This window comes from Wolffia australiana, chromosome 1, assembly GCF_029677425.1.
Source record: "Wolffia australiana isolate 7733 chromosome 1, ASM2967742v1".
Classification (NCBI taxonomy): Eukaryota; Viridiplantae; Streptophyta; class Magnoliopsida; order Alismatales; family Araceae; genus Wolffia; species Wolffia australiana.
Window position 1 is genome coordinate 16,719,309 of NC_135835.1, and position 22,826 is coordinate 16,742,134.

Consider the following 22,826-nt stretch of genomic DNA (forward strand, 5'->3'; position numbering starts at 1 on the left):
ACAGTCGTCTCCGTCGTCGACGATCATCATCCCCATCTTCTCTGTCTACAAAGGTACATTTCTATTATATTTTTATTTGTTGAACATTGTTTCACATCTCAGTCATCCCAAACGTCATCAGTCGTCCTCGTGATACATTCTATCATTTCCGTTACCAGCCACTCGTCATCTGTGACAGGTGACGATGAGCATTTACAATGACTACCGACTGAATGAATTGAATTCAGCAAAGATGGCTGAATTCAATGCGTTCAGTTCATTGAATGTCCGTCCGATATCTGTCCGACATCCAGTGTCAGACATCTGGTATCCGATATCCGGAAAATTTTGGGATGGTGTCTGATATCGGATATCAGATATAGGATATCGGACGGATTTTGTCTGCCATGTGTAAACTGATATAGGGACGGATATCGGTAATGTAGCAACCAATATCCGACGTCGTTATCCGATATCTGGATATCGGTAAAAACAGATATCAGAAATGTGATTTCCGGTATCCAATTCAGCATCCATCCCGATACTGTAATCCGATCTCGTTATCGAGACGGGCAAACACTACTTCAGTCATCCAGCCATCGCTCCGATGACGACGGAGGGGGAAAACTAACGGAACGGATGATGGTGCATCCCTTCAACAAGCCTAATTGTATGCCTCTTGGCAGAAAAAAAAATTGAAATTTGTTCTTCTCTTGTCAATTGTCATGACCGTTATAGTGACCGATGAGCACTCGGCCAAGGTGAGATCGGCATGTGTCATGCAAAACATAGCCGGCTGATCACTCCTCTCAACAGATGTCTCCTCCTGTTCATGCCTTGCAAGCAACCATCATCTTCTCCACCAACACCGCGATTCTACAAAACCCATCTGTTCAATCCACCGAAAACCCGCAAATTCCCTGAAATAATCTCAGATGGGTTCCACTCAAAAATCGAGTTTTCAATCCGTGGGTTTCAGCGTTGGATTTTCCAGTGTTCTTCTCCATGCTCTGCTTTTGTTGTGCACTGTTCATCGGAGCTGTTCTTGGGAGGAGAAATCCCAGAAGACGGCTTCCCTGATCGTGGAAGCGTCCCCGCAATCCGGGAAAACGATCCCTGACACGCTCTTCGGATTATTCTTCGAAGTGAGTTTCTGAACTTTGATCGATTTCGGTTGGTGTTTAATCGGCGGATTGTATGATCTTCAGGAGATCAACCACGCAGGGGCCGGCGGATTGTGGGCGGAGCTCGTCAGTAACCGAGGTGGATTAGATTTCGAGAAAAACATCGGGAAGATTTAGGTTTTTAATGAGTGCGGATTGCGGACTTGTTCTTAGGGTTTGAAGCAGGGGGGCAGAACACTCCGTCTAACATTGATCCTTGGTCAATAATCGGTAATGAATCGTTCATCGTCGCATCAACGGAGAGATCTTCGTGCTTTGATCGCAACAAAGTTGCGCTCAAGATGGAGGTTTTATGCGGCGAAGATGATCATATCACCTGCCCAGATGGCGGAGTGGGGATCTATAACCCTGGTTTTTGGGGAATGGTATGGGGTTTTATAAGAGATGAATCGCTCTGTAATTTCTTTGCTAATTTTTTAAGAAAATTCTGTAGAACATAGAACAAGGGAAGGAGTACAGAGTAGTCCTCCACATCAAATCGTTGGACGATTTCAACATTTCAGTGTCACTAACGAGCTCTGATGGGGTTCGAAAGCTCGCTTCTACCAATATCGTGTAAGGATTCCTTTTAAGTTGTTGCTTGATTACTATTAATTTTGTTTGGGATTTGGAATTCATAGTTTGGATTACAGAGAGGAGGCTTCAGCTTTCTCGAATTGGAAAAAGATAGAGTTCAGTTTGGTTTCCCAGGCCACAAATCCTAATTCTAGACTGCAATTGACAACGACAAGAAAAGGAGTAATCTGGCTCGATCAAATATCTTTGATGCCTTTGGACACACACAAGGTGAAGCTCGTTAATAATTGATTTTGTCAGAATCCAAATCCACTAGGTTGTCATTCTTCATCATTCTTCAAATATTCTTGCAATTCTTCATGAAATGTTACGTTTGAAAACATCAAATATGAATTTTCTAATGTGGCTTGATCAATTATGAACATTAATTCGGAGTCTGCTTGATCAAGTATCTCTGATGTCTTTTGACAAGGTAAAAGATCATTGATAGTCGATTTCGTCAGAATCCCAATCCACAAATTTGTCACTCTTCATCTTTCGTTGAATATTCATGTAATTCAACATGAAATGTAACATCTAAAAACATCATTTTCCTGAATAAAATAACGCTCGTCACTAATTATTTAGAATTGTATACGATTAATTTCGAGTTTTACGTGATCAACATAAGTATTTCATTTTTTTCGTCTATAATGCAGGGACACGGCTTTCGGAAAGATCTTTTTGACATGTTGGCCGCACTGAAACCCCGGTTTATCAGATTCCCAGGTATATTTAGATGTCAATATCAAGATTTGCTCCTTAAAATTAATGTCTGCCCAAAAATTATTCAAATTCATAATGTTACTGTCATCTGATTTTTAGAAAATTGCTCCAAAAATAGTTGATCTTCTTTCTCAGGCGGCTGTTTTGTGGAAGGGGAATGGATGAGAAATGCATTCCGGTGGAGAGAAACGATAGGTCCGTGGGAGGAGAGGCCAGGGCATTTCGGCGATGTTTGGATGTACTGGACCGATGATGGGCTAGGGTTCTTTGAATTTCTCCAAGTATAATTTCGAATTTAACATCACTTTAAAAAAATATATCATTTCTCTCTTCCAAATCATTCCGAAGAATTAATTTTCATGTCAATTCTTCCCAGCTTGCAGAAGATCTCGGCGCAGCGCCTATTTGGGTCATCAACAATGGCATGTTCTTTCTCTTTGGCAGAATTTTCTTGCATCATCTTTTCTGAATGTAATTTTATCTCTTTCAGGAATTAGCCACAACGATCAGGTTTCTACCTCTGCTGTTCTTCCTTTTGTGAAGGCATGCATCTTCTTCCCCAGGCCACTTTCCTTGGCACAAATTCAATATCTTTTAATTTATGTTAGTTCGTTTATTCTAGCGTAGGATGTTCTAGACAGTATAGAGTTCGTCCGAGGGCCTTCTAATTCTACCTGGGGATCTGTTCGTGCGGCCATGGGCCATCCGGATCCGTTTGATTTGAGATATGTGGCTGTGGGAAATGAAGATTGTGGGAAGAAAAACTATCTCGGTTATGCTCATTTCAATAGACTTGAAAATTCTTCAATTTATAGTTATTTTTTATCCCTGACATGGTTAATTTGAAACAGGAAATTACATGAAATTCTATTCATCAATCAAAACTGCTTACCCTGATATTCAGATCATCAGCAATTGTGATGGGTCTTCGCACCCCCTGGATCATCCTGCCGACCTTTATGATTTTCATGTAATATATATACAGCTCATCCTCAGCTAATCATATTTAAAATTGCAATTAATTTTGGGTTGACTATCTGACAATGTCGGCTGATATTTTTCTTTAGATTTATACCTCTGCAAATAATATGTTCTCGAGGGCTCATCAGTTTGATCACTCCCCCCGGGCCGGCCCCAAGGCATGTGTTTTGATATTTGTTTTGATTTTTGCATGTTGTATAATCAATCTTTGTTTATTTATGATGGTTATTGAAGAATTTTATGACAAATAATCTAGGCATTTGTCAGTGAGTATGCTGTGATTGGGGGAGATGCTGGAACTGGAAGCCTCCTGGCTGCTCTTGCAGAAGCCGCTTTCCTCATCGGTCTAGAAACGAACAGGTCTCTCTTTCATCACATTTATTTTAAAAATGATCGATAAACTTGTTCCATTTTTTATACGACATGATAGTGCAGAGACTGCATTATTTTACATTGCATTATATCATATTATGGCATAGTGTATTATTCGAATTAATATCCTATCTCTGATATTACAGAGTATCAGAGACTTCCTTAAAATTAAATTTTGCCCAAAGTATTTGAACTCATCGGGCTAATCTCATTGACATGGGCTAATCTCATTGATATAGATAAGATGTATTCGAATTAACATCACATCTCTTATATTATCTTATATCATAGACTACCTTATAATTAAATCTTTCTTATATGGGTTTGATTTTTAGATAGGATGTATTCGAAGTCAACTTTTTTATACGACATGATAATGATATTATACCATTTCACTTTATGTCGTATTAAATCATTGTGTACTGTATTATTCATTTTGAAGTTGTTCTATGAATGCAGCGACCTAGTTGAGATGGCGAGCTACGCCCCGCTTCTGGTCAATGCCAATGATCGACGGTGAGCTTTTCTGACTGCTGCATCGGGCTGAATAATTCGAAAAAAAAATGAAAATAAAAAAATTGGAAATGAAAATAGGTGGAACCCAGATTCGATCGTCTTCAACTCTTGGCAGAGCTACGGAACACCAAGCTACTGGATGCAGCATTTCTTCAAGGAATCAAGCGGGGCAACCTTGTTACCTGCTAATTTTACTTCTAATTCTGACTCTCCCTCTCTGTTTGCTTCGGCAATCAGGTGGCAATCCTCTGATGGCAACGATAATTATCTCAAGATCAAGGTATTTTTGAATTATTACATTTTAAATGCATTACATAAGTTTATTATTTTATATATTTCTGTAGTTTTTATTTTACAAAGAAGAGTATTTTCAATTTAGAGGGAATAGAAAAAATGATGATTCGGTGACAGTCCGCAGAGGGCAATGACAATTATCTCAAGAACAAAGTATTATTGACTTATTACATTTAAATGCTTCTTACTTTGTTCTTTGTTTCCTTATTTCTGTTTTCTAGCTTAGAAGAAGTGAGTTTATTTTAGAGTGAATAGAAAAACAATAATTAGGTGCACTTCTCAGAGAGCAACTATAATTATCTCAAGATCAATATATTTCTTCTGTATTTTTCCATTATACAAAAAAGAGTATTTTCATTTTAGAGAAAATAGATAAGCAATAATTTGGTGGCAATAGGCAGCGAGCAAAGATACTTGTCTCAAGATCAATGTAATTTTGAATTTTTAGATTCTAAATGCTTCACAATTAGTTCATCATCTTCCTTATTCCTGTTTTCTGTTTTATAAAGAGTTTTTATTTTCGAGATGATAGAAGAAACAAATCTTATTGAGGTATATTAATTACAGTGCGTGTCTAGGCAACAGTCAATTAAAATTCAGTAAATTAAAACAAATCCTCTTCCTGTTCATGGAACTGTCCCAGGTAAAAGAAATCCTAACCAGAGTATCAACATGATCAACGTCATTAACATGATTTTTTTGCTTGAAGGTGGTCAATTTCGGGAGCAACGCAGTGAACATCTCCGTGTCGGTGAACGGACTGCAAAATTCAGTGAACTTGCACGAATCCACAAAAATCGTCCTGAATTCCACCAACCCAAGGGATGAGAACTCGTTTTCCAGCCCTAACAAGGTGTTAATTAATGATCATTAAGTGATTTAATTGAATTAATAAGCAAGGCCGAATTAAAATTTGATACACAGGTGGTACCGGAGAAGGCGTGGCTCAAAGGAGCAGGGACGGAGATGAAAGTGGCGGTGCCAGGCTTCTCCTTCAGTTCCTTTGATCTCGCTCTATCGCCATTGGCAGTCAGCTCATGATACCTTCGGATGAACATCATCCTCGGAGATAATCGTCAAGGCCGCGCGCTGCTAAACTGCAAATCCGGCCCTTGTGAGTTTAACTGTGTGACAATCATCCTCAGAGATTAAATGTCTAACTTTTAAATTTCTGATTAAACAAGGCTCGCAACACCTGTAAATTTCTCAAAATATCTGCTGCAGTACAGGCTCAGGATGAAACCAGCTCGCCGCTAAACCGCAAACTCTGCCCTGGTAATTTTAGATACAAAACTGCAGATTAAGCCCTTGTGAGTTAAGCCATGCAAAAGTAATCCTCTGGTAATTTTAGATAAGGCCTAGCAACATACCTGTTATATTCCCCAAGGAGGCCTGCAGTATTGTGGCAGTTACTTCCTCGTTATCCAGAACACTCTTCTCTTGATATGAGGAGATTTTGATCGTTTAAATACATCCAGATGAATGCCACATGTTGCCTCAAGAACATCACCCTCAGAGATAAGATTTCTGATTAAAGAGGGCTCTCAACATATATTCTATTTTCCCCAAATATCTGCTGGAGTATGATGGTGGCCACTTCCTCATAATCCTGAACACTCTTCTTCTTGAGAACATTAACAAGTGCCCGACGGGAGATGAAATTGGGAATAATATTATTTTCAGCCATAATGATAAGAAATCGGATGGCTCCTCTCACATCACCTTCCCTACACAGACCACAAAGAAGAGTATTGCACAGCTCCAAATCAGGAACCAAACCATCTTCCAGCATCTTACAGAATAGGCTGTGGGCCTCTTGAACACGCCCCATCTTGCACAAACCACTTAAAATCACGCTGCAACTAATCAAATCAGCTTTATCACCACTCTTACCCAACTCAAACCATAATTTATATGCTTCCTGAATATTACCCTTTTGGATAAATCCGTTCATCAAGATCGTGTAGGTGAACCGGTCGGGATTGTAACCACTGATTGAGAGTTCGGTCAAGACTTCTCTAGCTTCCACCAGAAAACCTCTTCTGATGAACCCATGAATGAGAATATTATAAGTCACAATATCAGGGAGAATTGCGTTGATCTTCATCATTTTCAACACCTTCAAAGACTCTTGCATCTGGCCTCTGATGCTGTAACCATGAATCAATGTGTTACAGGCCTTAACATCCAATTTCAGCCCAGTATTATTCATTATGGAAAGCAAAGCCTGAGCTTCTTGAACCTCATCTGCTTTAAAGAAGCAATCAATCAAAATTGAATAGGTTGGGACGGAAAACCCAATTCCACGCTTCAACATTCCACCAAAAACTTTCAGGGCTTGCTCAACTTTGTTCATTCTGCAGTACCCTGAGAACAATGTGGTCCAATTAAAAAAATCCGGAACAGCCCCCATCTCACGCATTACATTTAACAACATATCCGCATCTCGTAGATTCCCATCGATGCAAAATCTGTGAATTAAACTGTTGAAGACAAACTCATTAGTCTCGGTATTGAAAATCCCTAAAATGTCCATCGCCTCACCCAACCTTCCAGCCTTGCAGAAACCGTCTATCACAGAAGAAATCAAAACAGAGTCCGGAGATAAGCCATCTTCAACCAGCCTTTTAAGCAAGAGCATGGCCTCTTTTAGATGACCCTTCTTGCATAAAGAATCAATGATCACGGTATATGAAAAAAGATCAGGCTGGCAATCGTAATCCTTCAAGTTCAAAAATAGATTGACAGAATATGGAAGATTCCCCCGAGAAGAACAATGCTGGATAAATAAGGTCATGGTTTGAACATTTAAACTCCTTCCATGGCGTATTGCCTCTGCAAATACAGAAATAGCCAATTCAAACTTTTCCAGATTTAATAATCTCCTGATGAGAGTAACGCACACTCCAGCAGCTGGGAACATGCCGAGGGCTTTCATGGAATCAAGCAATTCAAGAACAACATCTAAACTCTCCTCCTCTAAATAACAACTCATCAGCATGCTGTAGACGGTTTCCATGATCTTTTCATCTTTGCAAGATTCCCTCAGCAGATGAAATAAAGAATCATGGACTTGGACTTTGGTGCATTTTATCAAATCTCTGAGAAGCTTCATGGCGATGTGGTTCATATTCCCCATCACTGAAACTTGGATCATAGTGCAAACTGTGAAAGCTTCGTGAGAAGATAGATTGCGCCTCTGGGACCATCTGAAGAAGAAGAATGCAAGGGCTGCATCGGAAGTTTCTTCAAATAGCTCGTATAAAACCATGGAAATCCGCGAAGAATCTGTAAGAATCTTCGGTTCAAGGATATCCGACCACTCCCAGCCACGAGCAACGAGGACGGAGGCCACTCTGCGTATCATCTCATCTTTACTGTACCACCGCCGAGAAAAAGAATACTTTCTTCCGATCATGGGAAAATCTTCCACAATTGTTGGTGTTTGTAGTCGAGAAACCGAGTCTTTGATTGGATCATCAGGGCTGGAAGAATCTTGATCACAGATGATAGCGCACGGGAGGGAAAATCGTTGGAATGGTAGGAAATGGAAGGTGTTTCTGGGTTTAAAAGTCGTGATTTTCTGGGAAATCCTCATGAAGAAGGAAGGTTAAAGCAGGAGAGATATGAATGGAGGTGAAAGACCGGAATCGAAGACCGGAATCAAAGAAATAAGTTCATTCCCTAACAAAAACTGAAATTTTCTGCCGGAGATGAGTAAGAACAAAGAATTCGAGGTGAACGACTAGAATCGATGATACGCTTGAAAGAAAGAAATCTACTTCCTTTCGAAAAAGCTGATATCGTTTGCCGGAGATGAACGAGAACCAAGTATTTGAGGTGAAAGACTAGAATCGATGATACCCTTAACAGAAATAAGTCTATTCCCCACACCAAAACGTAATTTTTTTTTGCCGGAGATGAACGAGAGCCAAGAATTTGAGGTGAATGGCAGTAGTCGATGGTAGTACTCTTGAAAGAAATAAGTTCATTTCCTCGCCAAAAAACTGATTTTTATTGCCGGAGATGAGCAAGAACCAAAAATTTGAGGTGAATGACAGGAATCGATGGTACCCTTCAAAGAAACAACTTCATTACCTCTCAAGAAAGCAGCAATTTTAGGCCTGAATTGAGCAAGAGCCAAAAAATTGGAGTAAACGAATCCGCATGCAGGGAAATAAGGAATGAAAACACCAAGAACAGCGATGAAGCGTTGGATTGGTGGCAAGAAAGAGAGAAATCTCCAAGTGAAGAAGACGGGTAGGTTGCAAGAGAAGATGGGCAAACACTCCATGAATCTCTACTGCGGGCTACTGTTGAGTGAAATGGCACATGAGATTACCAGAAGAGAGTGAAGGAAGATGATCTGTACCTCGTTTGAAGCTGCTCGAGAGCGCGGGACTACAAAAACCTAATCAACCGAAGATCGATCTCGCAAAAAAGTAAGTTTACATGGAAATAAATTAGAGGAGAGTTAAGAAATAATTGTAATTTGTTCGGAGAAACAAAAAATCGACTCTGCTGGGGATCGAACCCAGAATCTCTGGTTCCGTAGACCAGCGCCTTATCCATTGGGCCACAGAGTCCTTGTTGGCAGTGAGTACATCGTTAAAATATTTAATATCATTTTACTATCTCTTCAATTTCCTCATTCCATGAATATATACGTGTGTGAGATCCCAGATTGCATTACCCTCACTTTCAAGGTTTAAGAAACCCCCTTTGTTTTAATGTGAAGTCAAAATTATAGAATTCAAAATATCCCCTTAATGAAAAAACATGACCATTTTTTAAAGCGTCTAAATAAAATATAAGTTCTTTATGGTTAAGCTAATGAATAGGAATCATATATCAAAACGAGTATCATGTGATCCCAAAAGGCGTTCACTAGCCAAAAAAAGTAAGTTCTTTTACCCAATTAAGGTCATAAGGGAAAATGGATCGAATAAAAATATTAAAAATTATACCACATGATTGGGATAGAGCATACAAATAATTCCAAGGTTTCCACATCTCAACTTATAAAATTTATACCTAGAACTTCCATTAATATATTAGGTACTCTCTCTCTCAAATAAATTTGAAGAGAAAAAAACTATATTTATATTTCTCTTATATGATTGCAACCAACCTTTGTTTGTTAAGCTATATCATGAAATGTTAATAATTTAAAATTAGTATGCAACTTTTACTGGCACAATGGACCAAATAATGTTGTATATAATTTAGAATGAGAGACCAATGTACTTAGTTTCACAGAAAGGCATGCCATATATCTAAAATAAACTTTAGATCATTAAAGAAGTATATATTTAAATTACTCCATATCGTTCATAAAAGCATGTCATTTTAATATATGTATTGAAATTTAATGTGAAATTCTGGTAGGCTGGGCCATTAGAAGTAATACCATGGATCTCTCTCTCTAGGGTATATGTAATACTAAGTATTGCTTTGTTATTAATTTGATCTCTTCCTTTTTCATGGATCACATGCTATATGAGCTAGAATATTAATTTGATATTATGTTATCCTTGAGCCACTTACTCTTGTATATCATATTTATGTTCACTTTAAAAAATATTTTTTTAATTATTATTCTTGTATGAGGTTTATACTCAAGTTCGTTCGAATTTTAATTATTATTTGAGTTAACCTACAAAATATGACATGAATCGCCTTGATTGAAAGTTTGGTATAATACCATCAAACGTTCGTACAAATCAATTCAGTGAACTCTTTCTACTATAGAGTACCCACTATTTATCCTTGGTGTCTTCTATCTAGATGTTTCAACGTCTTTCTCGAGTATCCTTCAAATATGAATATTTATAGCACATGCTTGAAGACTATTGATCTCTTCACAATGATCTCATCGTAATTCAGTAAGTATGATTGTGTATTCGGGAACTTCATTATTAACATCACATGTGCACTATAACGAATAAATTGGATTTTTAAATATGGAACAATATATAGAATGGTGTATGCTTTCTAGCCACGTATATTTCCATTAGCTGGAAAAACAATATATCGATTGCTTCTACTTGATATTCATTAATTAATCCATACATTGATAATTAAATAATAAGGTTTGACAATAAAGGTTATTGGGTCATTAAATAGATCGATACATGGACCCGAGGGTCATAAAGAAAAACAAATTGAACGTTGGCTGATGTACTCAATGTATTGGGATATTTATGAATTTTTATCTTGGAATTTATACATAGTGGGGCCCTCTTTTTACACCCTTGCGAGTCATTCATGCTCTTCCCAAGCATCCCTTCATGCGCTACTAGATGGTAGGGAAATTAGATTTTTGGAAGTAGATTTCGAGGAAGCAATAAGGAGGTTCAATGCTTTCATCGGGAAGTTCGGGAATGCCACCGTGTAGAGTGCCTCGGCCTGCCGGCTCTTCGTACACGTCACTCCCTGCCGAAGGCTGGCCCACGCGACTGGCGTATTGCATGGAACACTAGAGGCTGGAGCGCTCACCCTCTCGCCTGATTGTTGTACCCGCCGCGCACCTCCATGCCGACACTTAATGAAGGCGGGAAGAGCTCCGCACACTCCATGCACCACCATTGCGACTGTGGTCCAGCACGTTGTCGGAATGAGCGAACTTCTCCGGGCACTTCATAGGTATCACTCATGTTTTTTATTATTTTACTGCTCCCTGAGCGTGGGCGAGCAGGGTCCATGTGTAAGTGGGACATTTACACTCGCTCCACACCTATAACGTTGATGAACAATCCACTTAATAAATAAAAACTCAGTGGGTGGCGTCCAGGGCACGGATGGATTGGTCTGCGGGCACAACCTTGGGGTTGGCCGTACCCTGCACCGTATTTTTTGCCAATATATATATTTTTTAAAGTAGGTCCAATGCTTTCAAGGTTACAAAGATACATTTTGGAGTAGAATATCTTAAAGACTCAATGAAGGCATTAAATTTTAGCTTTCAATCTGTAAAAGGGTGATGTTATCATTTACATTTTTTTATGTTAAGATGCATTTTCCATTCAATGCTTTGGTGCACAATATATCTCCGATTGAGTCAATTGATGCCATGATTCCATCAGGGAGAATGAGAGATCTTGATTTGGAGGCATTGTGTGATATGAGATCAACAAGGAGAAGAGACCTGACATTTATCCATCATCTCTGATCCATAAACCCAAGGTTAGTATATGGTTTCATATTCTTCCTTCATTTTTTACTGTAAATATATATCATAATCATATTTCACCAGATCTTGTCTTTTTCACCATCCCCTTCATCCTTACAAGTGACATTGGAAGACCTTTCATTGTCTTTCAAATCATGCATTTTCTCATTTCTTCAACATTCCCTGCATATCTCATGTTCACATTTGACCTTTCTCAATAAGTTCAGTCATCTCCTTGTGAATTGACCCCTTTTTCATCGTGTCACACAGTCAAATCCGCAGCTAAGGACACTGCTCGGATGGAATGTGTGCCAACCTCAATGATTAGGCAGGAACGTTGAGCAGTGTTCACTAGGGCAACCGAAGTCTCTTGTGAATGCATGAGAATGTTAGGGGTTTTGAAGGAGGTTGAAATAGGCCCTGAGCATAACACAGAGGCATTTCATTACCACACATGTAAAGATACATTGGCGGTCATAGCCATTACATGGGTATGAGGCCCATTCAAAAAATGTAGAGACAGTACGCAGCCTGAACTGTGAGGTAATGGTGCTCCAGCGCCTCGAGGCCCATAGCCGTAGGTGCAGGCTTGCAGGCACCACCACTCCAAGCATGCCCCTAGGCCCAACGCCCCACGTGCCCGTGCGCGATGGCCTTCAGTGCCCTCGCTGGTCGGTCGTACCACACACCATGATGTCCACCCGCAGCACCACCGTGCTCGAAGCCCAACCTTAGTAATTCACATGCCTCTTGTACCCATGTTCATACCTCTTTCCATTTGGTTCTTGTTGGTGCCATCGTGCTCAGTGCCACATGGTGCTTGCGCATCGTAGCACCACCCCACGGAGACACTCCATGTGTCCTGCATCCGTCTCAATGCTTCCGCGCGCATCGATGAGTAAATACCACATACCTTGGGCCTTACACACTATTATAGGTGTCATCATGTCGTTTAAATTGATTTATGTTTTATTAAAGTTTATTATTGAATTATTTCAAATTTTTACAAGGAGACATACTGAATTGAAGTCCATCAGCCATGTGTATTTGGCTTGTCTCCCTGGTCACTTATTTCTTCGGATTGTCTCTCTACTACCTGATCTCTTCTGGTCATCTTCTTGACCAAATCATCCCCTTGATTCTCTCCTCAACCAAATTGTTGCATTGGGAGGACTACTTGTCCAATTTTCCTTCTTGAGCCACATCCTAGGCTCGCTTTTATCAGTCTCCTTAAAGTTCATTCTAGACATATGACAATCCATCATCGTTGTAGTGACAATAAAGACACATGTAGCAACATAGGCATCACTCTCATATTTGTGATTGTTTTCTATCTTATTAGACTCACTTTGGCCACTTTCTCTCTCAGTAGTTATATATCCTTCCCACACAAGGACATACTCTACTGTGTTTATCCTTATTTCATTATTTCAATTGGAATTTCTGTAATTTTTTGTTTCTATTGGTCTCTCAAGCCTATGGTGACGGACTCATGTTCCCCTAAAACTCGTGTCTTCTCGTAAAACATACTCAGGTGCTTTAACATTTGTTTTAACAAAAATTTCACAGTATCTTTATTTGAAACAAATATTTGTACACAATTTATATTTAATTTTAAGCTATTAGGTTAGTATATCTTCAGTCATTGGGTGATTTGTATATTATTTCAGATGTAAAGAAAATATAAGCATGTCAAAAAACAGAAATGCATTTATGATGCTTCTCAAAAAATCAATTTTTTCCTCAGTTCTGCTTGAATATTAACTAACATGTTATAACATTAAACTTATCCTTCCTCTTTCTATATTTTCATTTGTTTTCCCATTATCATATATTTTATTCTATTTGATATTTTATTCCAGAACCCTGTATCAATTACAAATAAACATTGATTATCCAAAAAATCTTAGCGCTGTAACATTTTGTACTATATCATCACATTAAATGATCCTACAACATATTTCAAGTGTAATAGAAATTATTTTTCTCATCAGCCGACTCTATCATGGGACAAATTACTCAACTGCATCACAGGTACAGTGCATGTTTGCGTAGGGGACTGTTTTGTCTTCCTGTGAAGAAAAAATTGTCCCCGCGAGGATCTCGGATGTTGGAGGAGATAGAAATTCGTCCCCCCGACAAAGGACAGGACGGTTTTTTCCTTCTGGGATGGAAAAATCGTCCCATCCACAGACATCGAACGAGGGATAGGCCGAATGTACTAATTTTCATTCTATGATTTTTTTCTCAAAACTTCAAGCTTACATGATTCAAAAATTATATTTTTCCTCACTCCCGATGTCAAATGAAATTGGGACTCCACGGGCGCTCCGGTCTCCCAACAGATCAGCTCCTCGACGGATGGTTTTGGATGGGACAGTTCTTGAGCGAGACAGTTCTGGACACGACGGTTATGGGACAGGACATTCAGATGACATAAAAAATGGGACGTGGGATGGGGCGAAAGCTGTCCCCAACGTCAGAGATCAGATGGGACTGAATTTCGTCTGCTGGAAGAAGGATGGGATGGTTTTCCATTCAGGGAAATTTTATTTAATGTACTAAATTTCCATTTCATGATTATTTTTCACAAATTTTAGAACTTATATGATTCAGAACATCTATACATTTCCTGCCCTAACCGGAATGTCAGGGGCATGCCGGTTTCACGACGGGACAGTTCTCAAACAAGGCCAGACATTCAGCTGACCCGAAAAATGGGACGTGGGACTGGACTAAAACTATCCTGAACTACCATCCCCCTCCCCAACATATGTGCACAATAATCACAGCCTGTGATCCAGTCACTACTTTGATCAAAACAACCCCCCCTCTATTTTTAATTGCGCCCATATCCCATTTTTTTAAAAAACAGAATACTAAAAATAAATAAATTAAAAAAAAAAGAGCACACAAAGCCGTTGCTAAGCCCGGCAATCGCGCCACCACCTTAGGAGGAAAGGTGGAGCAGGAATGAAGAAGAACAGGGAAAGGGGCAGAAAATTTTCCCTTAATCTGATGCAAGAATTTGGCAAGATCGCGGTCAATCCGCCATTAATCTGAGAAATTTCATCTCTTCTTCCCATCTGTTCTACCAACAGATTGATTTTCTTTCCATGGATCCACAGCCGAAGCCTTTGTACCAATCTTGGAAAGGAAACAACGTAAAACGCCCAATTCCTTCTCTTCTTCTCATTAACAATTAAATTTCCGTCTGATAGCTTCGATTTTCAGAAATTTTTCTGCGGGGGGAGGCTGATCTTCGGTCCAGACGCAGGATCAATACTCGTTTCAACGGTTTTAGTAGCAGCCCCGTCGATTGCGTTCTGCAGCCAAGTAATCGCAAGAATCGTAATTCACAATCGAGGAAATCAACCTGATATCCTCGGACTGCCCGTTCTGATCGTGGCCGCCGTTGTAACTCTACTGGTTTGCTCCTTGATCATAAGTTCATAACTCAGAGCAAAAAAAAAAAATTAAGAATTTGATCTTGTTGAAAAACATTGCAGAATCTTACGTTTCTTATGCTGACTTCGGGAAGAGACCCGGGAATAATCCCCAGGAATCGGCAGCCTCCTGAGCCTGATGAAGTTCTTGATAGAACTTCGGCTTCTGTGGAGTGGGTGACAGGGGTAGCCCAGAACTCTCAGCTTCCAAGAACCAAAGAAATCTTTGTAAACGGCTTCTCCGTGAAAGTTAAGTTCTGCGATACTTGCTTGTTCTATCGCCCACCTCGCGCTTCCCATTGCTCGATTTGCAATAACTGCGTTCAGAGATTCGATCATCACTGCCCATGGGTGGGACAGTGTATCGGAATTGTAAGTTCTTCGACAGAAATTCAGTTTTCTAGAGAATAAAACTAAGGTTTGATTTGGGGTAATGCAGAGGAACTACCGGTTCTTCTACTTGTTCATATCGTCTTCGACGATTCTCTGCTTGTACGTGTTCACCTTCTCATGGCTGAATATCATCGAGAGAAAACGTCATTACGGATCGATTTGGAAGTCTATGCTGGGAGAAGTCCTCTCTCTGATCTTGATCATTTATACTTTCATAGCCGTCTGGTTCGTCGGCGGGCTGACAGTTTTCCACACGTATCTGATCTGCACGAACCAGGTGCAAATTCAAGCTACAAATTTCATTTCAATCATCAAAAAATTTCAAAATTTCTGACCCATTTGCGCAGACGACGTACGAGAATTTCCGCTATCGGTACGAGAAGAACGGCAATCCTTACAACAAGGGGATTGCGAAGAACTTCATGTCCTTGTTCTTCTCTGAAATCCCGCCTTCGATGAACGATTTTCGTTCGAAATTGGCTCAAGAACAGCAAGAAGCTCTGCAGATGACACCGAAGAGAGCTGCGGATCTCAGCAGTCGGATTGAAAAGGTGGATTTGGCGATGGGAAGTGAGGTTTTTTCCGGCAGGACTGATTTTGGGGATTTCTTCGGTGATGTCAGCAGCAGGAAGAAGAACGTGGACGACGCCGACGAATGGAGACCCTTCGATTTCCCCAGCCCGCTGGTTGACAAGTCAACCGGCCAGCGTTGACTCTCTCTACCCCCAGAAATGAGAGCCTGCGTTGACTTTATCGAACCCCCCTGTATGTTTCTCTTGACTCAAGGTCAGACCTAACGTTTTGAGAGAGTTTAGTCTATCTTTCCTTTCTGTCAGGTTGACAAGTCAATGTCAACGTCAAAGTAAAAAAAGCAATGAAGATGTGTGTGATTTGACCATCAACATAATCTTCTTTCAAATGGCTGGTTATGAATGAACATGAAAAATGTATTACATAGGAAGAGGTTGCATGCCTATGAAGAAGAGCTCCTTCTTTGTCAAGAGGGTGTTTGCTGATGGTCAAATTTTCTCCAGCCACAGCGAACTCGATACGGGTGTCTACCACAAGCTCGGTCTGGTCAGTTTGATAAGTCAATGTCAAAGTCAAAGTAAAAATCATGTTGATGGTTATGGTCATCAACATAACCATCTTTCAAATGGCTGGTTATGAATGAACTTGAAAAATGTGATATAGGAAGAGGTTGCCATGGGTTCTAGATGCCTGCCTCTGCCTATGAAGAAAAGCTCTTCTTTGCCATAATGAACTCGTACGGGTGTCTACCACAAGCTCGGTGCGGTCAGTTGACAAGTCAAAGTCAAAGTAAAAATCATGTTGATGGTTATGTTGACCATCCACATAACCATCTTTAACACGGCTGGTTATGAATCAACCACCAGGGTAAATAGATCAGGAAAAATGTACAACAAAGTAAGAGCTCGCAATGAGTTCTTGCAGTCTGCCTTGGAAGAAGAGCTCCTCTTCATCATGCAGGTGATCGTCGATGGTCAAATTTTCCCCAGCTGCAATGAGCTCGATACGGGTGTCTATGACGAGCTCCGTTCAAACTCCGAACTTAACCCCACAGTCTCCATCATCAAGCCGGGGAATGGGGGACCCGGAGTGGAAGGCAGGAGGTGTAAGCAGGGATGACTTTTATACTTTTTCCTAAAAAAATTTAAATCTATATATTTTAACAGTTTACTTCCCCTCCTGATCTGGGTTCACCCTGGGACTTAATCCTAGTCCTAAATGTCCAACACAAATCCTTGCACAAGCCAAAAAGACAGATTTTTTCCAGGGAAATCCACATAAAAGAAGAGAAAATCCAACTTCCTGCCTGACGATTGAAGAGAGGCGGGGGAGTTCAGGGGAGTACGTGGAGAGGAGACTTTTATACTTTTCCTAAAAAAGTTAAAAAATCTATACATTTAGCAGTTTACTTCCCCTCCTGATCTGGGTTCACCCTGGGACTTATTCCTAGTCCTGAATGTTCAACACAAATCCCAGCACAAAGACAGATTTTTTCCAGGGAAATCCACAAAAAAGAAGAGAAAATCCAACTTCCTGGCTGAGAATCAACGAGAGGCGGGGGGAAGTTCAGGGGAGTACCTCAGAGGAGACGTGGAGCGCGCACGGCCAGTTCCTCAGATTTCCGGCCGAGATGAAACCGGGCCCAGCCGAAGAACACGTGGCGCAATCCCATTTACAGCCGTGGATTCCACCGGATAATAGAACCCCCCTGCTATTCTATCATCTCATCCCTGCGCAGGCTTCAAAGGAGAGGGAGACAGCGAGGGAAAAGGAGTAACTTGCCTGAGAGACAGAGAGAGAGAGAGATATGGCGACGGCAGAGCTCGCCCTCTTCAAGCCCGTCAACAGGCTCGGCGGCGGCGCCGCCAGGCTCGGCGCGCGGCGCCCGCCGGCGGCCGTGCGCATGTCGGCGGCCCCGCCGGCGCGGCCGAAGAAGACTGCCAAGACTGAAATCAAAGAGACGCTGCTCACGCCGAGGTTTTACACCACGGACTTCGACGAGATGGAGGCGCTGTTCAACACGGAGATCAACAAGAACTTGAACCAGGTGGAGTTCGAGGCTCTGCTGAACGAGTTCAAGACCGACTACAACCAGACCCACTTCGTCCGTAACCCCGCCTTCAAAGAAGCCGCCGATAAAATGCAAGGCCCTCTTCGCCAGATCTTCGTCGAGTTCCTGGAGCGCTCCTGCACTGCAGAGTTCTCCGGTTTTCTTCTTTATAAGGAGCTCGGCCGCCGGCTCAAGGTCCGTTTTTTTTAATAGAAAATTGCAAGTTTTTTCAAGGAAAGACTGACCTTTTTCTCGGATTCTCTGTTCAGAAAACCAACCCCGTAGTGGCGGAGATCTTCTCCCTCATGTCCAGGGACGAGGCCAGGCACGCCGGGTAAGTCTTCAAACTTCTTGATTCTGGGTTTTTCTTGATTCTGGGTTTTTTCTGATTCTGGGTTTTTTCTTGATTCTGGGTTTTTTCTTGATTCTGGGTTTTTCTTGATTCTGGGGTTTTTCCTGATTCTGGGTTTTTCCTGATTCTGGGTTTTTCCTGGTTCTGGGTTTTTCCTGATTCTGGGTTTTTCCTGATTCTGGGTTTTTCCTGATTCTGGGTTTTTCTTGATTCTGGGTTTTTCCTGATTCTGGGTTATCCTTGATTCTGGGTTTTTCCTGATTCTGGGTTTTTCCTGATTCTGGGTTTTCCTTGATTCTGGGTTTTTCCTGATTCTGGGTTTTCCCTGATTCTGGTGTTTTTTCTTGATTGTGGGCTTTTCTTGATTCTGGGGTTTTTGGCCTCAGGTTTTTGAACAAGGGGCTGTCTGACTTCAACCTTGCTCTGGACCTCGGGTTCCTGACCAAGGCCAGGAAGTACACCTTCTTCAAGCCCAAGTTCATCTTCTACGCCACTTACCTCTCCGAGAAGATCGGATACTGGAGATACATCACCATCTACCGCCATCTCAAGGCCAACCCGGAGTTCCAGGTCTACCCCATCTTCAAGTACTTTGAAAACTGGTGCCAGGACGAGAACCGCCATGGCGACTTCTTCTCTGCTCTCCTCAAGGCCCAGCCCCAGTTCCTCAACGACTGGAAGGCAAAGCTCTGGTCCCGCTTCTTCTGCCTCTCGGTAATCCTCCCTTGTTCTTACTTGAGATAGACATGGTTGTTCTGTTCTGTTCATTTGAAACTATCAAAAAAATTGCACAAAAGAACCGCACAGGGCCTTGTTCTTTGTTCTGTTTTTTTTTTTCAAAAATGAACAAAATTCGCATACATTCGCACAAAATTAGAAAAAAAGAACTGCACACGGGTCTGTGGGCTGTTCGTTTCGAATTTGTGAGAATTGTTCGTTCTGTTCTGTTCGGAAAACCAAAGAGAATGAACAATTCGCACAAATTCGCACAAAAAGAGCAGAACGACCACATCTACTTGTGATCTTCATCCATTTTCTGAGCTTGTTGTAATTACACGGCCCTGACCCTGTTCTTTTCGAATTTGTGAAAATTGCTCGTTCTGTTCTGTTCAGATAACCAAACAGAACGAACAATTCGCACAATTTCGCACCAAAAGAACAGAACGACCACATATACTTGTGATCTTCATCCGTTTTCTGACCTTGTTGTAATTACACCAGCCTGACCCTGTTCGTTTTGAATTTGTGAAAATTGTTCGTTCTGCTCTGTTCGTTAAACTAAACAAAACGAATAATTCGCACAAATTCGCACAAGATCAAACAGAACGACCACATCTACTAGTGATCTTCGACCGTTTTCTGACCTTGTTGAAATTGCAGGTGTATGTGACCATGTACTTGAACGACTGCCAGCGAACCGCATTCTACGAGGGGATTGGGCTGAACACCAAGGAATTTGACATGCACGTCATCATCGAGGTGATTTGGCGGATTGATTCTTCCTTTTTGTGGGTATTTTGATGTTGTCAGTGGAATTTACCAAAGTTTCTTGGTTGCAGACCAATCGGACATCGGCGAGGATCTTCCCAGCAGTGCCGGACGTGGAGAACCCAGAGTTCAAGAGGAAGCTGGACAGGATGGTGGAAATCAACCAGAGGCTGCTCGCTGTTGGGGAGAGCGACGAGATTCCTCTGGTGAAGAACTTGAAGAAGGTTCCTCTGGTTGCAGCTCTCGTTTCCGAGATCCTCGCGGCCTATCTCATGCCCCCCATCGAGTCCGGATCTGTAGATTTCGCCGACTTTGAGCCGCAGATCGTTTACTAAGCTCGTTGAATGAGGAAGATGTCGATTCCATTGATCTTCTTGTTGTGAAGAATAGCCGAATACTCCGCCCAAACGCTAGCTTGATCTTACAACATTTTTACCAACACCTCTTTGAATAATTTCACTCTTATTCTCGGCCAAACCACTCAACGATCGCGGAAATTCCGCTTCTGTTGCCAGAGATGAAAAAAATGTTAGATCCGGTCTCTGATCGCCAACTGTGTCACGATAATTCATAGAAATGAGGACAAGAAATCGGAAATCTGCAAGTTCCACGGTAAAAAGAGGCAGCCTTATCGCGACCGGAACAAGATCATTGAGTTTCCAATCTCTAAAAATAATATTAGATCCTGTCTCTGACTGTATGGATGATACAAATCACTTCAATTATATAAATACGGAAGAACAGAATTTCACTCTAACTTTTCTACGAGAATTCATTGAAATGAGGACAAGACAATGGAAATCTGTTCCCTCCACGTTTAAACAAGGTAGCCGTATTGCGATCGGAACATGATCATACCGTTTGCAGTCTCCGACTGTATAGATGATACAAATCAAATACAATTCTATTTATACGTGAGATCAAAATTTCACTCCAACTCTTCTTCGAGAATTCATTGCAATGAGGACAAGAGAATGGAAATCTGTTCATGCCACGTTTAAACAAGGTAGCCGTATTGCTATCGGAACATGATCATACCGTTTGCAGTCTCCGACTGTATAGATGATACAAATCAAATACAATTCTATTTATACGTATGATCAAAATTTCACTCCAACTCTGCCACGAGAATTCATTGAAATCAGGACAAGAAAATGGAAATCTGTCCGCGCCACGGTAAAAAAGACGGCCGTACTGCGATCGGAACAAGATCATACCGTTCGCAGCCTCTCTTAAGAAATCAAAATCTTCTGATGAGTATTGATTCGGAGAGAAAATCCTCCTCCGAAATTTTGGTTACTTACAAAAGCAGTCGCGATAAAGATTAGTGATAAAATCCGTCCTGCTAGAACAGTTCTTCTGTGCCGCCCGGACTTCGATCGAGTGCCAATCATTCAAAAAATAATCCGGCTTTCTTTCAAATTTATACGTGGCAGGATCCCCTCTCAGTCAAGCTTCTAGAAGCATACAGCAAATAATTAATCATCATCCGTCATCTATCAACTACTGGACGGAAGGTTGTGCCAACGTCATCCCGTCATTAATCATCCATCATTCACCCCAGATGACGGATGACGGGAAATGACAACAGGAAATGAAAGAAAGGAAGAACGGATGACGGTAGGGATCGAGAGTTACGGAAGGTAGTGCAGTGCAGACCTCGGTAGCACCAAAACCCTTGTGTGGAAATTCGCAACGCACATTACACAAATTCGCACAAATGATTGCCCTTTCCATGGCAGGAAGAAAGGTAATGTCGCATGTCCCGTCCCGTCCGGAGGTCTCGGTCGAAAATGCCGTCCCGTCCGTGTCCCTGGACTGATTCCGGGCGTCGTCCCGTCCAACGTCCGGAATCAGTCCGGGGGCGCGGGCGGGAGAGTTTTTTCGACCGAGTGGACGAAAACCGTCCCGTCCGTTCGTCTCGGGACGAATTTCCATCCCCGATTTTGTCCAACCTCGCAAACGGGTTGATTTTTTCGTCCTGAGACAAATTTCCTTCCCAGTTTTCCTCCAGCCTCGCGGATGGGATGATTTTTTGTCCTGGGACGAAAAAACTGTCCCGTCCACGTCCCTGCATTATATTAGCAGCGCGCTGGAGAGAAGAAAGCTGGGCAGCAGTGGGATCCGCGACTACAGAAGCAACAAGAGCAGCGGCAATGGCCATGACAGCAAGAATGACAGGAACAACCATGGAAACGGCCAACTTGGCGGTGGCGAGGGCAGCGATGGCTAGGGAAGGACATGGTCTGACCAAAGTCAGGTCTGGTTCCATTTCTTATGATGAACCAGACCGAAGACTATTCATATTTAAAATATTTAATATTGTATTATATTATACTATATTGTATTATATTATATTATATCATCTTCCACCCTCTCCCTCTCTCTTTCTCCCATTCTCATCCTCTCACTCTTTCCATATCATACTCTCTCATTATCTCTCTCTCTCACTGTCTCATTTTCTCTTTATCTTCCTCTCTCAGTATCTCATTATCTGCATCTCCCTCTCCTCTCCCACTATCACTCTCTCCTCCTCTAAGTCTGTCACTTTTTCACTCCCTTATTCTCACAATGATGCTCTTACTCTCTCATTCTCTACTTTTAACTTAAAAACATTTTTAACAATTCACTTAATTTTTTTTAGATTGGCATTGAATTTCTCTTTGATTGGTCAACCTGACCTTAAATACACCAGACTGGATCGAGACAGGACCAAGACCAGACTGAACTTCAGGTATAGGTTTAGGTTTTTGCTAATACCGGACGGAGACCGGACTGTGTCCTTCCC

The 22,826-nt window shown here is 41.4% G+C and overlaps 4 protein-coding genes, 1 long non-coding RNA gene and 1 other non-coding gene across 12 annotated transcripts; 3 read left to right on the plus strand and 3 right to left on the minus strand.

Annotated features, from left to right (window-relative positions):
• Nucleotides 1-690: 690 nt before the first annotated feature.
• Nucleotides 691-5,819, plus strand: LOC144708692 (alpha-L-arabinofuranosidase 1-like). The gene is made up of 17 exons (XM_078582116.1): nucleotides 691-1,124; nucleotides 1,188-1,242; nucleotides 1,317-1,528; nucleotides 1,597-1,718; nucleotides 1,796-1,949; nucleotides 2,378-2,447; nucleotides 2,580-2,725; nucleotides 2,821-2,866; nucleotides 2,935-2,987; nucleotides 3,072-3,216; nucleotides 3,296-3,414; nucleotides 3,512-3,583; nucleotides 3,682-3,785; nucleotides 4,257-4,313; nucleotides 4,392-4,593; nucleotides 5,317-5,460; nucleotides 5,532-5,819. Exons 1-17 carry the CDS (start codon nucleotides 915-917, stop codon nucleotides 5,646-5,648), a joined length of 2,028 nt encoding a protein of 675 aa, XP_078438242.1. The 5' UTR covers nucleotides 691-914; the 3' UTR covers nucleotides 5,649-5,819.
• On the minus strand, nucleotides 5,134-9,110 carry LOC144708665 (uncharacterized). 4 transcript variants are annotated; one of them, XM_078582090.1, is made up of 4 exons: nucleotides 5,978-9,110; nucleotides 5,803-5,879; nucleotides 5,539-5,704; nucleotides 5,134-5,452 (listed from the first exon to the last, which is right to left on the minus strand). In XM_078582090.1, the coding sequence occupies exon 1, from the start codon at nucleotides 8,203-8,205 to the stop codon at nucleotides 6,139-6,141; it is 2,067 nt and encodes a 688-aa protein (XP_078438216.1). In that variant the 5' UTR covers nucleotides 8,206-9,110; the 3' UTR covers nucleotides 5,134-5,452; nucleotides 5,539-5,704; nucleotides 5,803-5,879; nucleotides 5,978-6,138. The 4 variants fall into 4 exon arrangements, with proteins under 4 accessions (XP_078438216.1, XP_078438224.1, XP_078438208.1 ...); XM_078582098.1 differs by having other exon boundaries at nucleotides 5,539-5,731; XM_078582082.1 differs by having other exon boundaries at nucleotides 5,803-5,900.
• Nucleotides 9,111-9,120: 10 nt separating this feature from the next.
• Nucleotides 9,121-9,193, minus strand: TRNAR-ACG (transfer RNA arginine (anticodon ACG)). The gene has a single exon. It is a non-coding gene; the product is annotated as a tRNA-Arg (tRNA).
• A 5,746-nt stretch (nucleotides 9,194-14,939) lies between these two features.
• Nucleotides 14,940-17,871, minus strand: LOC144708718 (uncharacterized). 4 transcript variants are annotated; one of them, XR_013582849.1, is made up of 4 exons: nucleotides 17,727-17,871; nucleotides 15,953-16,691; nucleotides 15,296-15,881; nucleotides 14,940-15,204 (listed from the first exon to the last, which is right to left on the minus strand). It is a non-coding gene; the product is annotated as an uncharacterized LOC144708718 (long non-coding RNA). The 4 variants fall into 4 exon arrangements; XR_013582848.1 differs by having other exon boundaries at nucleotides 14,940-15,215; XR_013582847.1 differs by lacking the exon at nucleotides 14,940-15,204 and having other exon boundaries at nucleotides 15,224-15,565; nucleotides 15,673-15,881.
• Nucleotides 15,034-16,330, plus strand: LOC144708707 (putative protein S-acyltransferase 4). Its single transcript, XM_078582135.1, has 4 exons — nucleotides 15,034-15,207; nucleotides 15,288-15,596; nucleotides 15,664-15,894; nucleotides 15,965-16,330. Exons 2-4 carry the CDS (start codon nucleotides 15,303-15,305, stop codon nucleotides 16,328-16,330), a joined length of 891 nt encoding a protein of 296 aa, XP_078438261.1. The 5' UTR covers nucleotides 15,034-15,207; nucleotides 15,288-15,302.
• A 15-nt stretch (nucleotides 17,872-17,886) lies between the features above and the next one.
• On the plus strand, nucleotides 17,887-20,477 carry CRD1 (dicarboxylate diiron protein, putative (Crd1)). The gene is made up of 5 exons (XM_078582126.1): nucleotides 17,887-18,393; nucleotides 18,468-18,532; nucleotides 18,937-19,264; nucleotides 19,931-20,029; nucleotides 20,110-20,477. The coding sequence occupies exons 1-5, from the start codon at nucleotides 17,956-17,958 to the stop codon at nucleotides 20,371-20,373; spliced, it is 1,194 nt and encodes a 397-aa protein (XP_078438252.1). The 5' UTR covers nucleotides 17,887-17,955; the 3' UTR covers nucleotides 20,374-20,477.
• The last annotated feature ends 2,349 nt before the right edge of the window (nucleotides 20,478-22,826 follow it).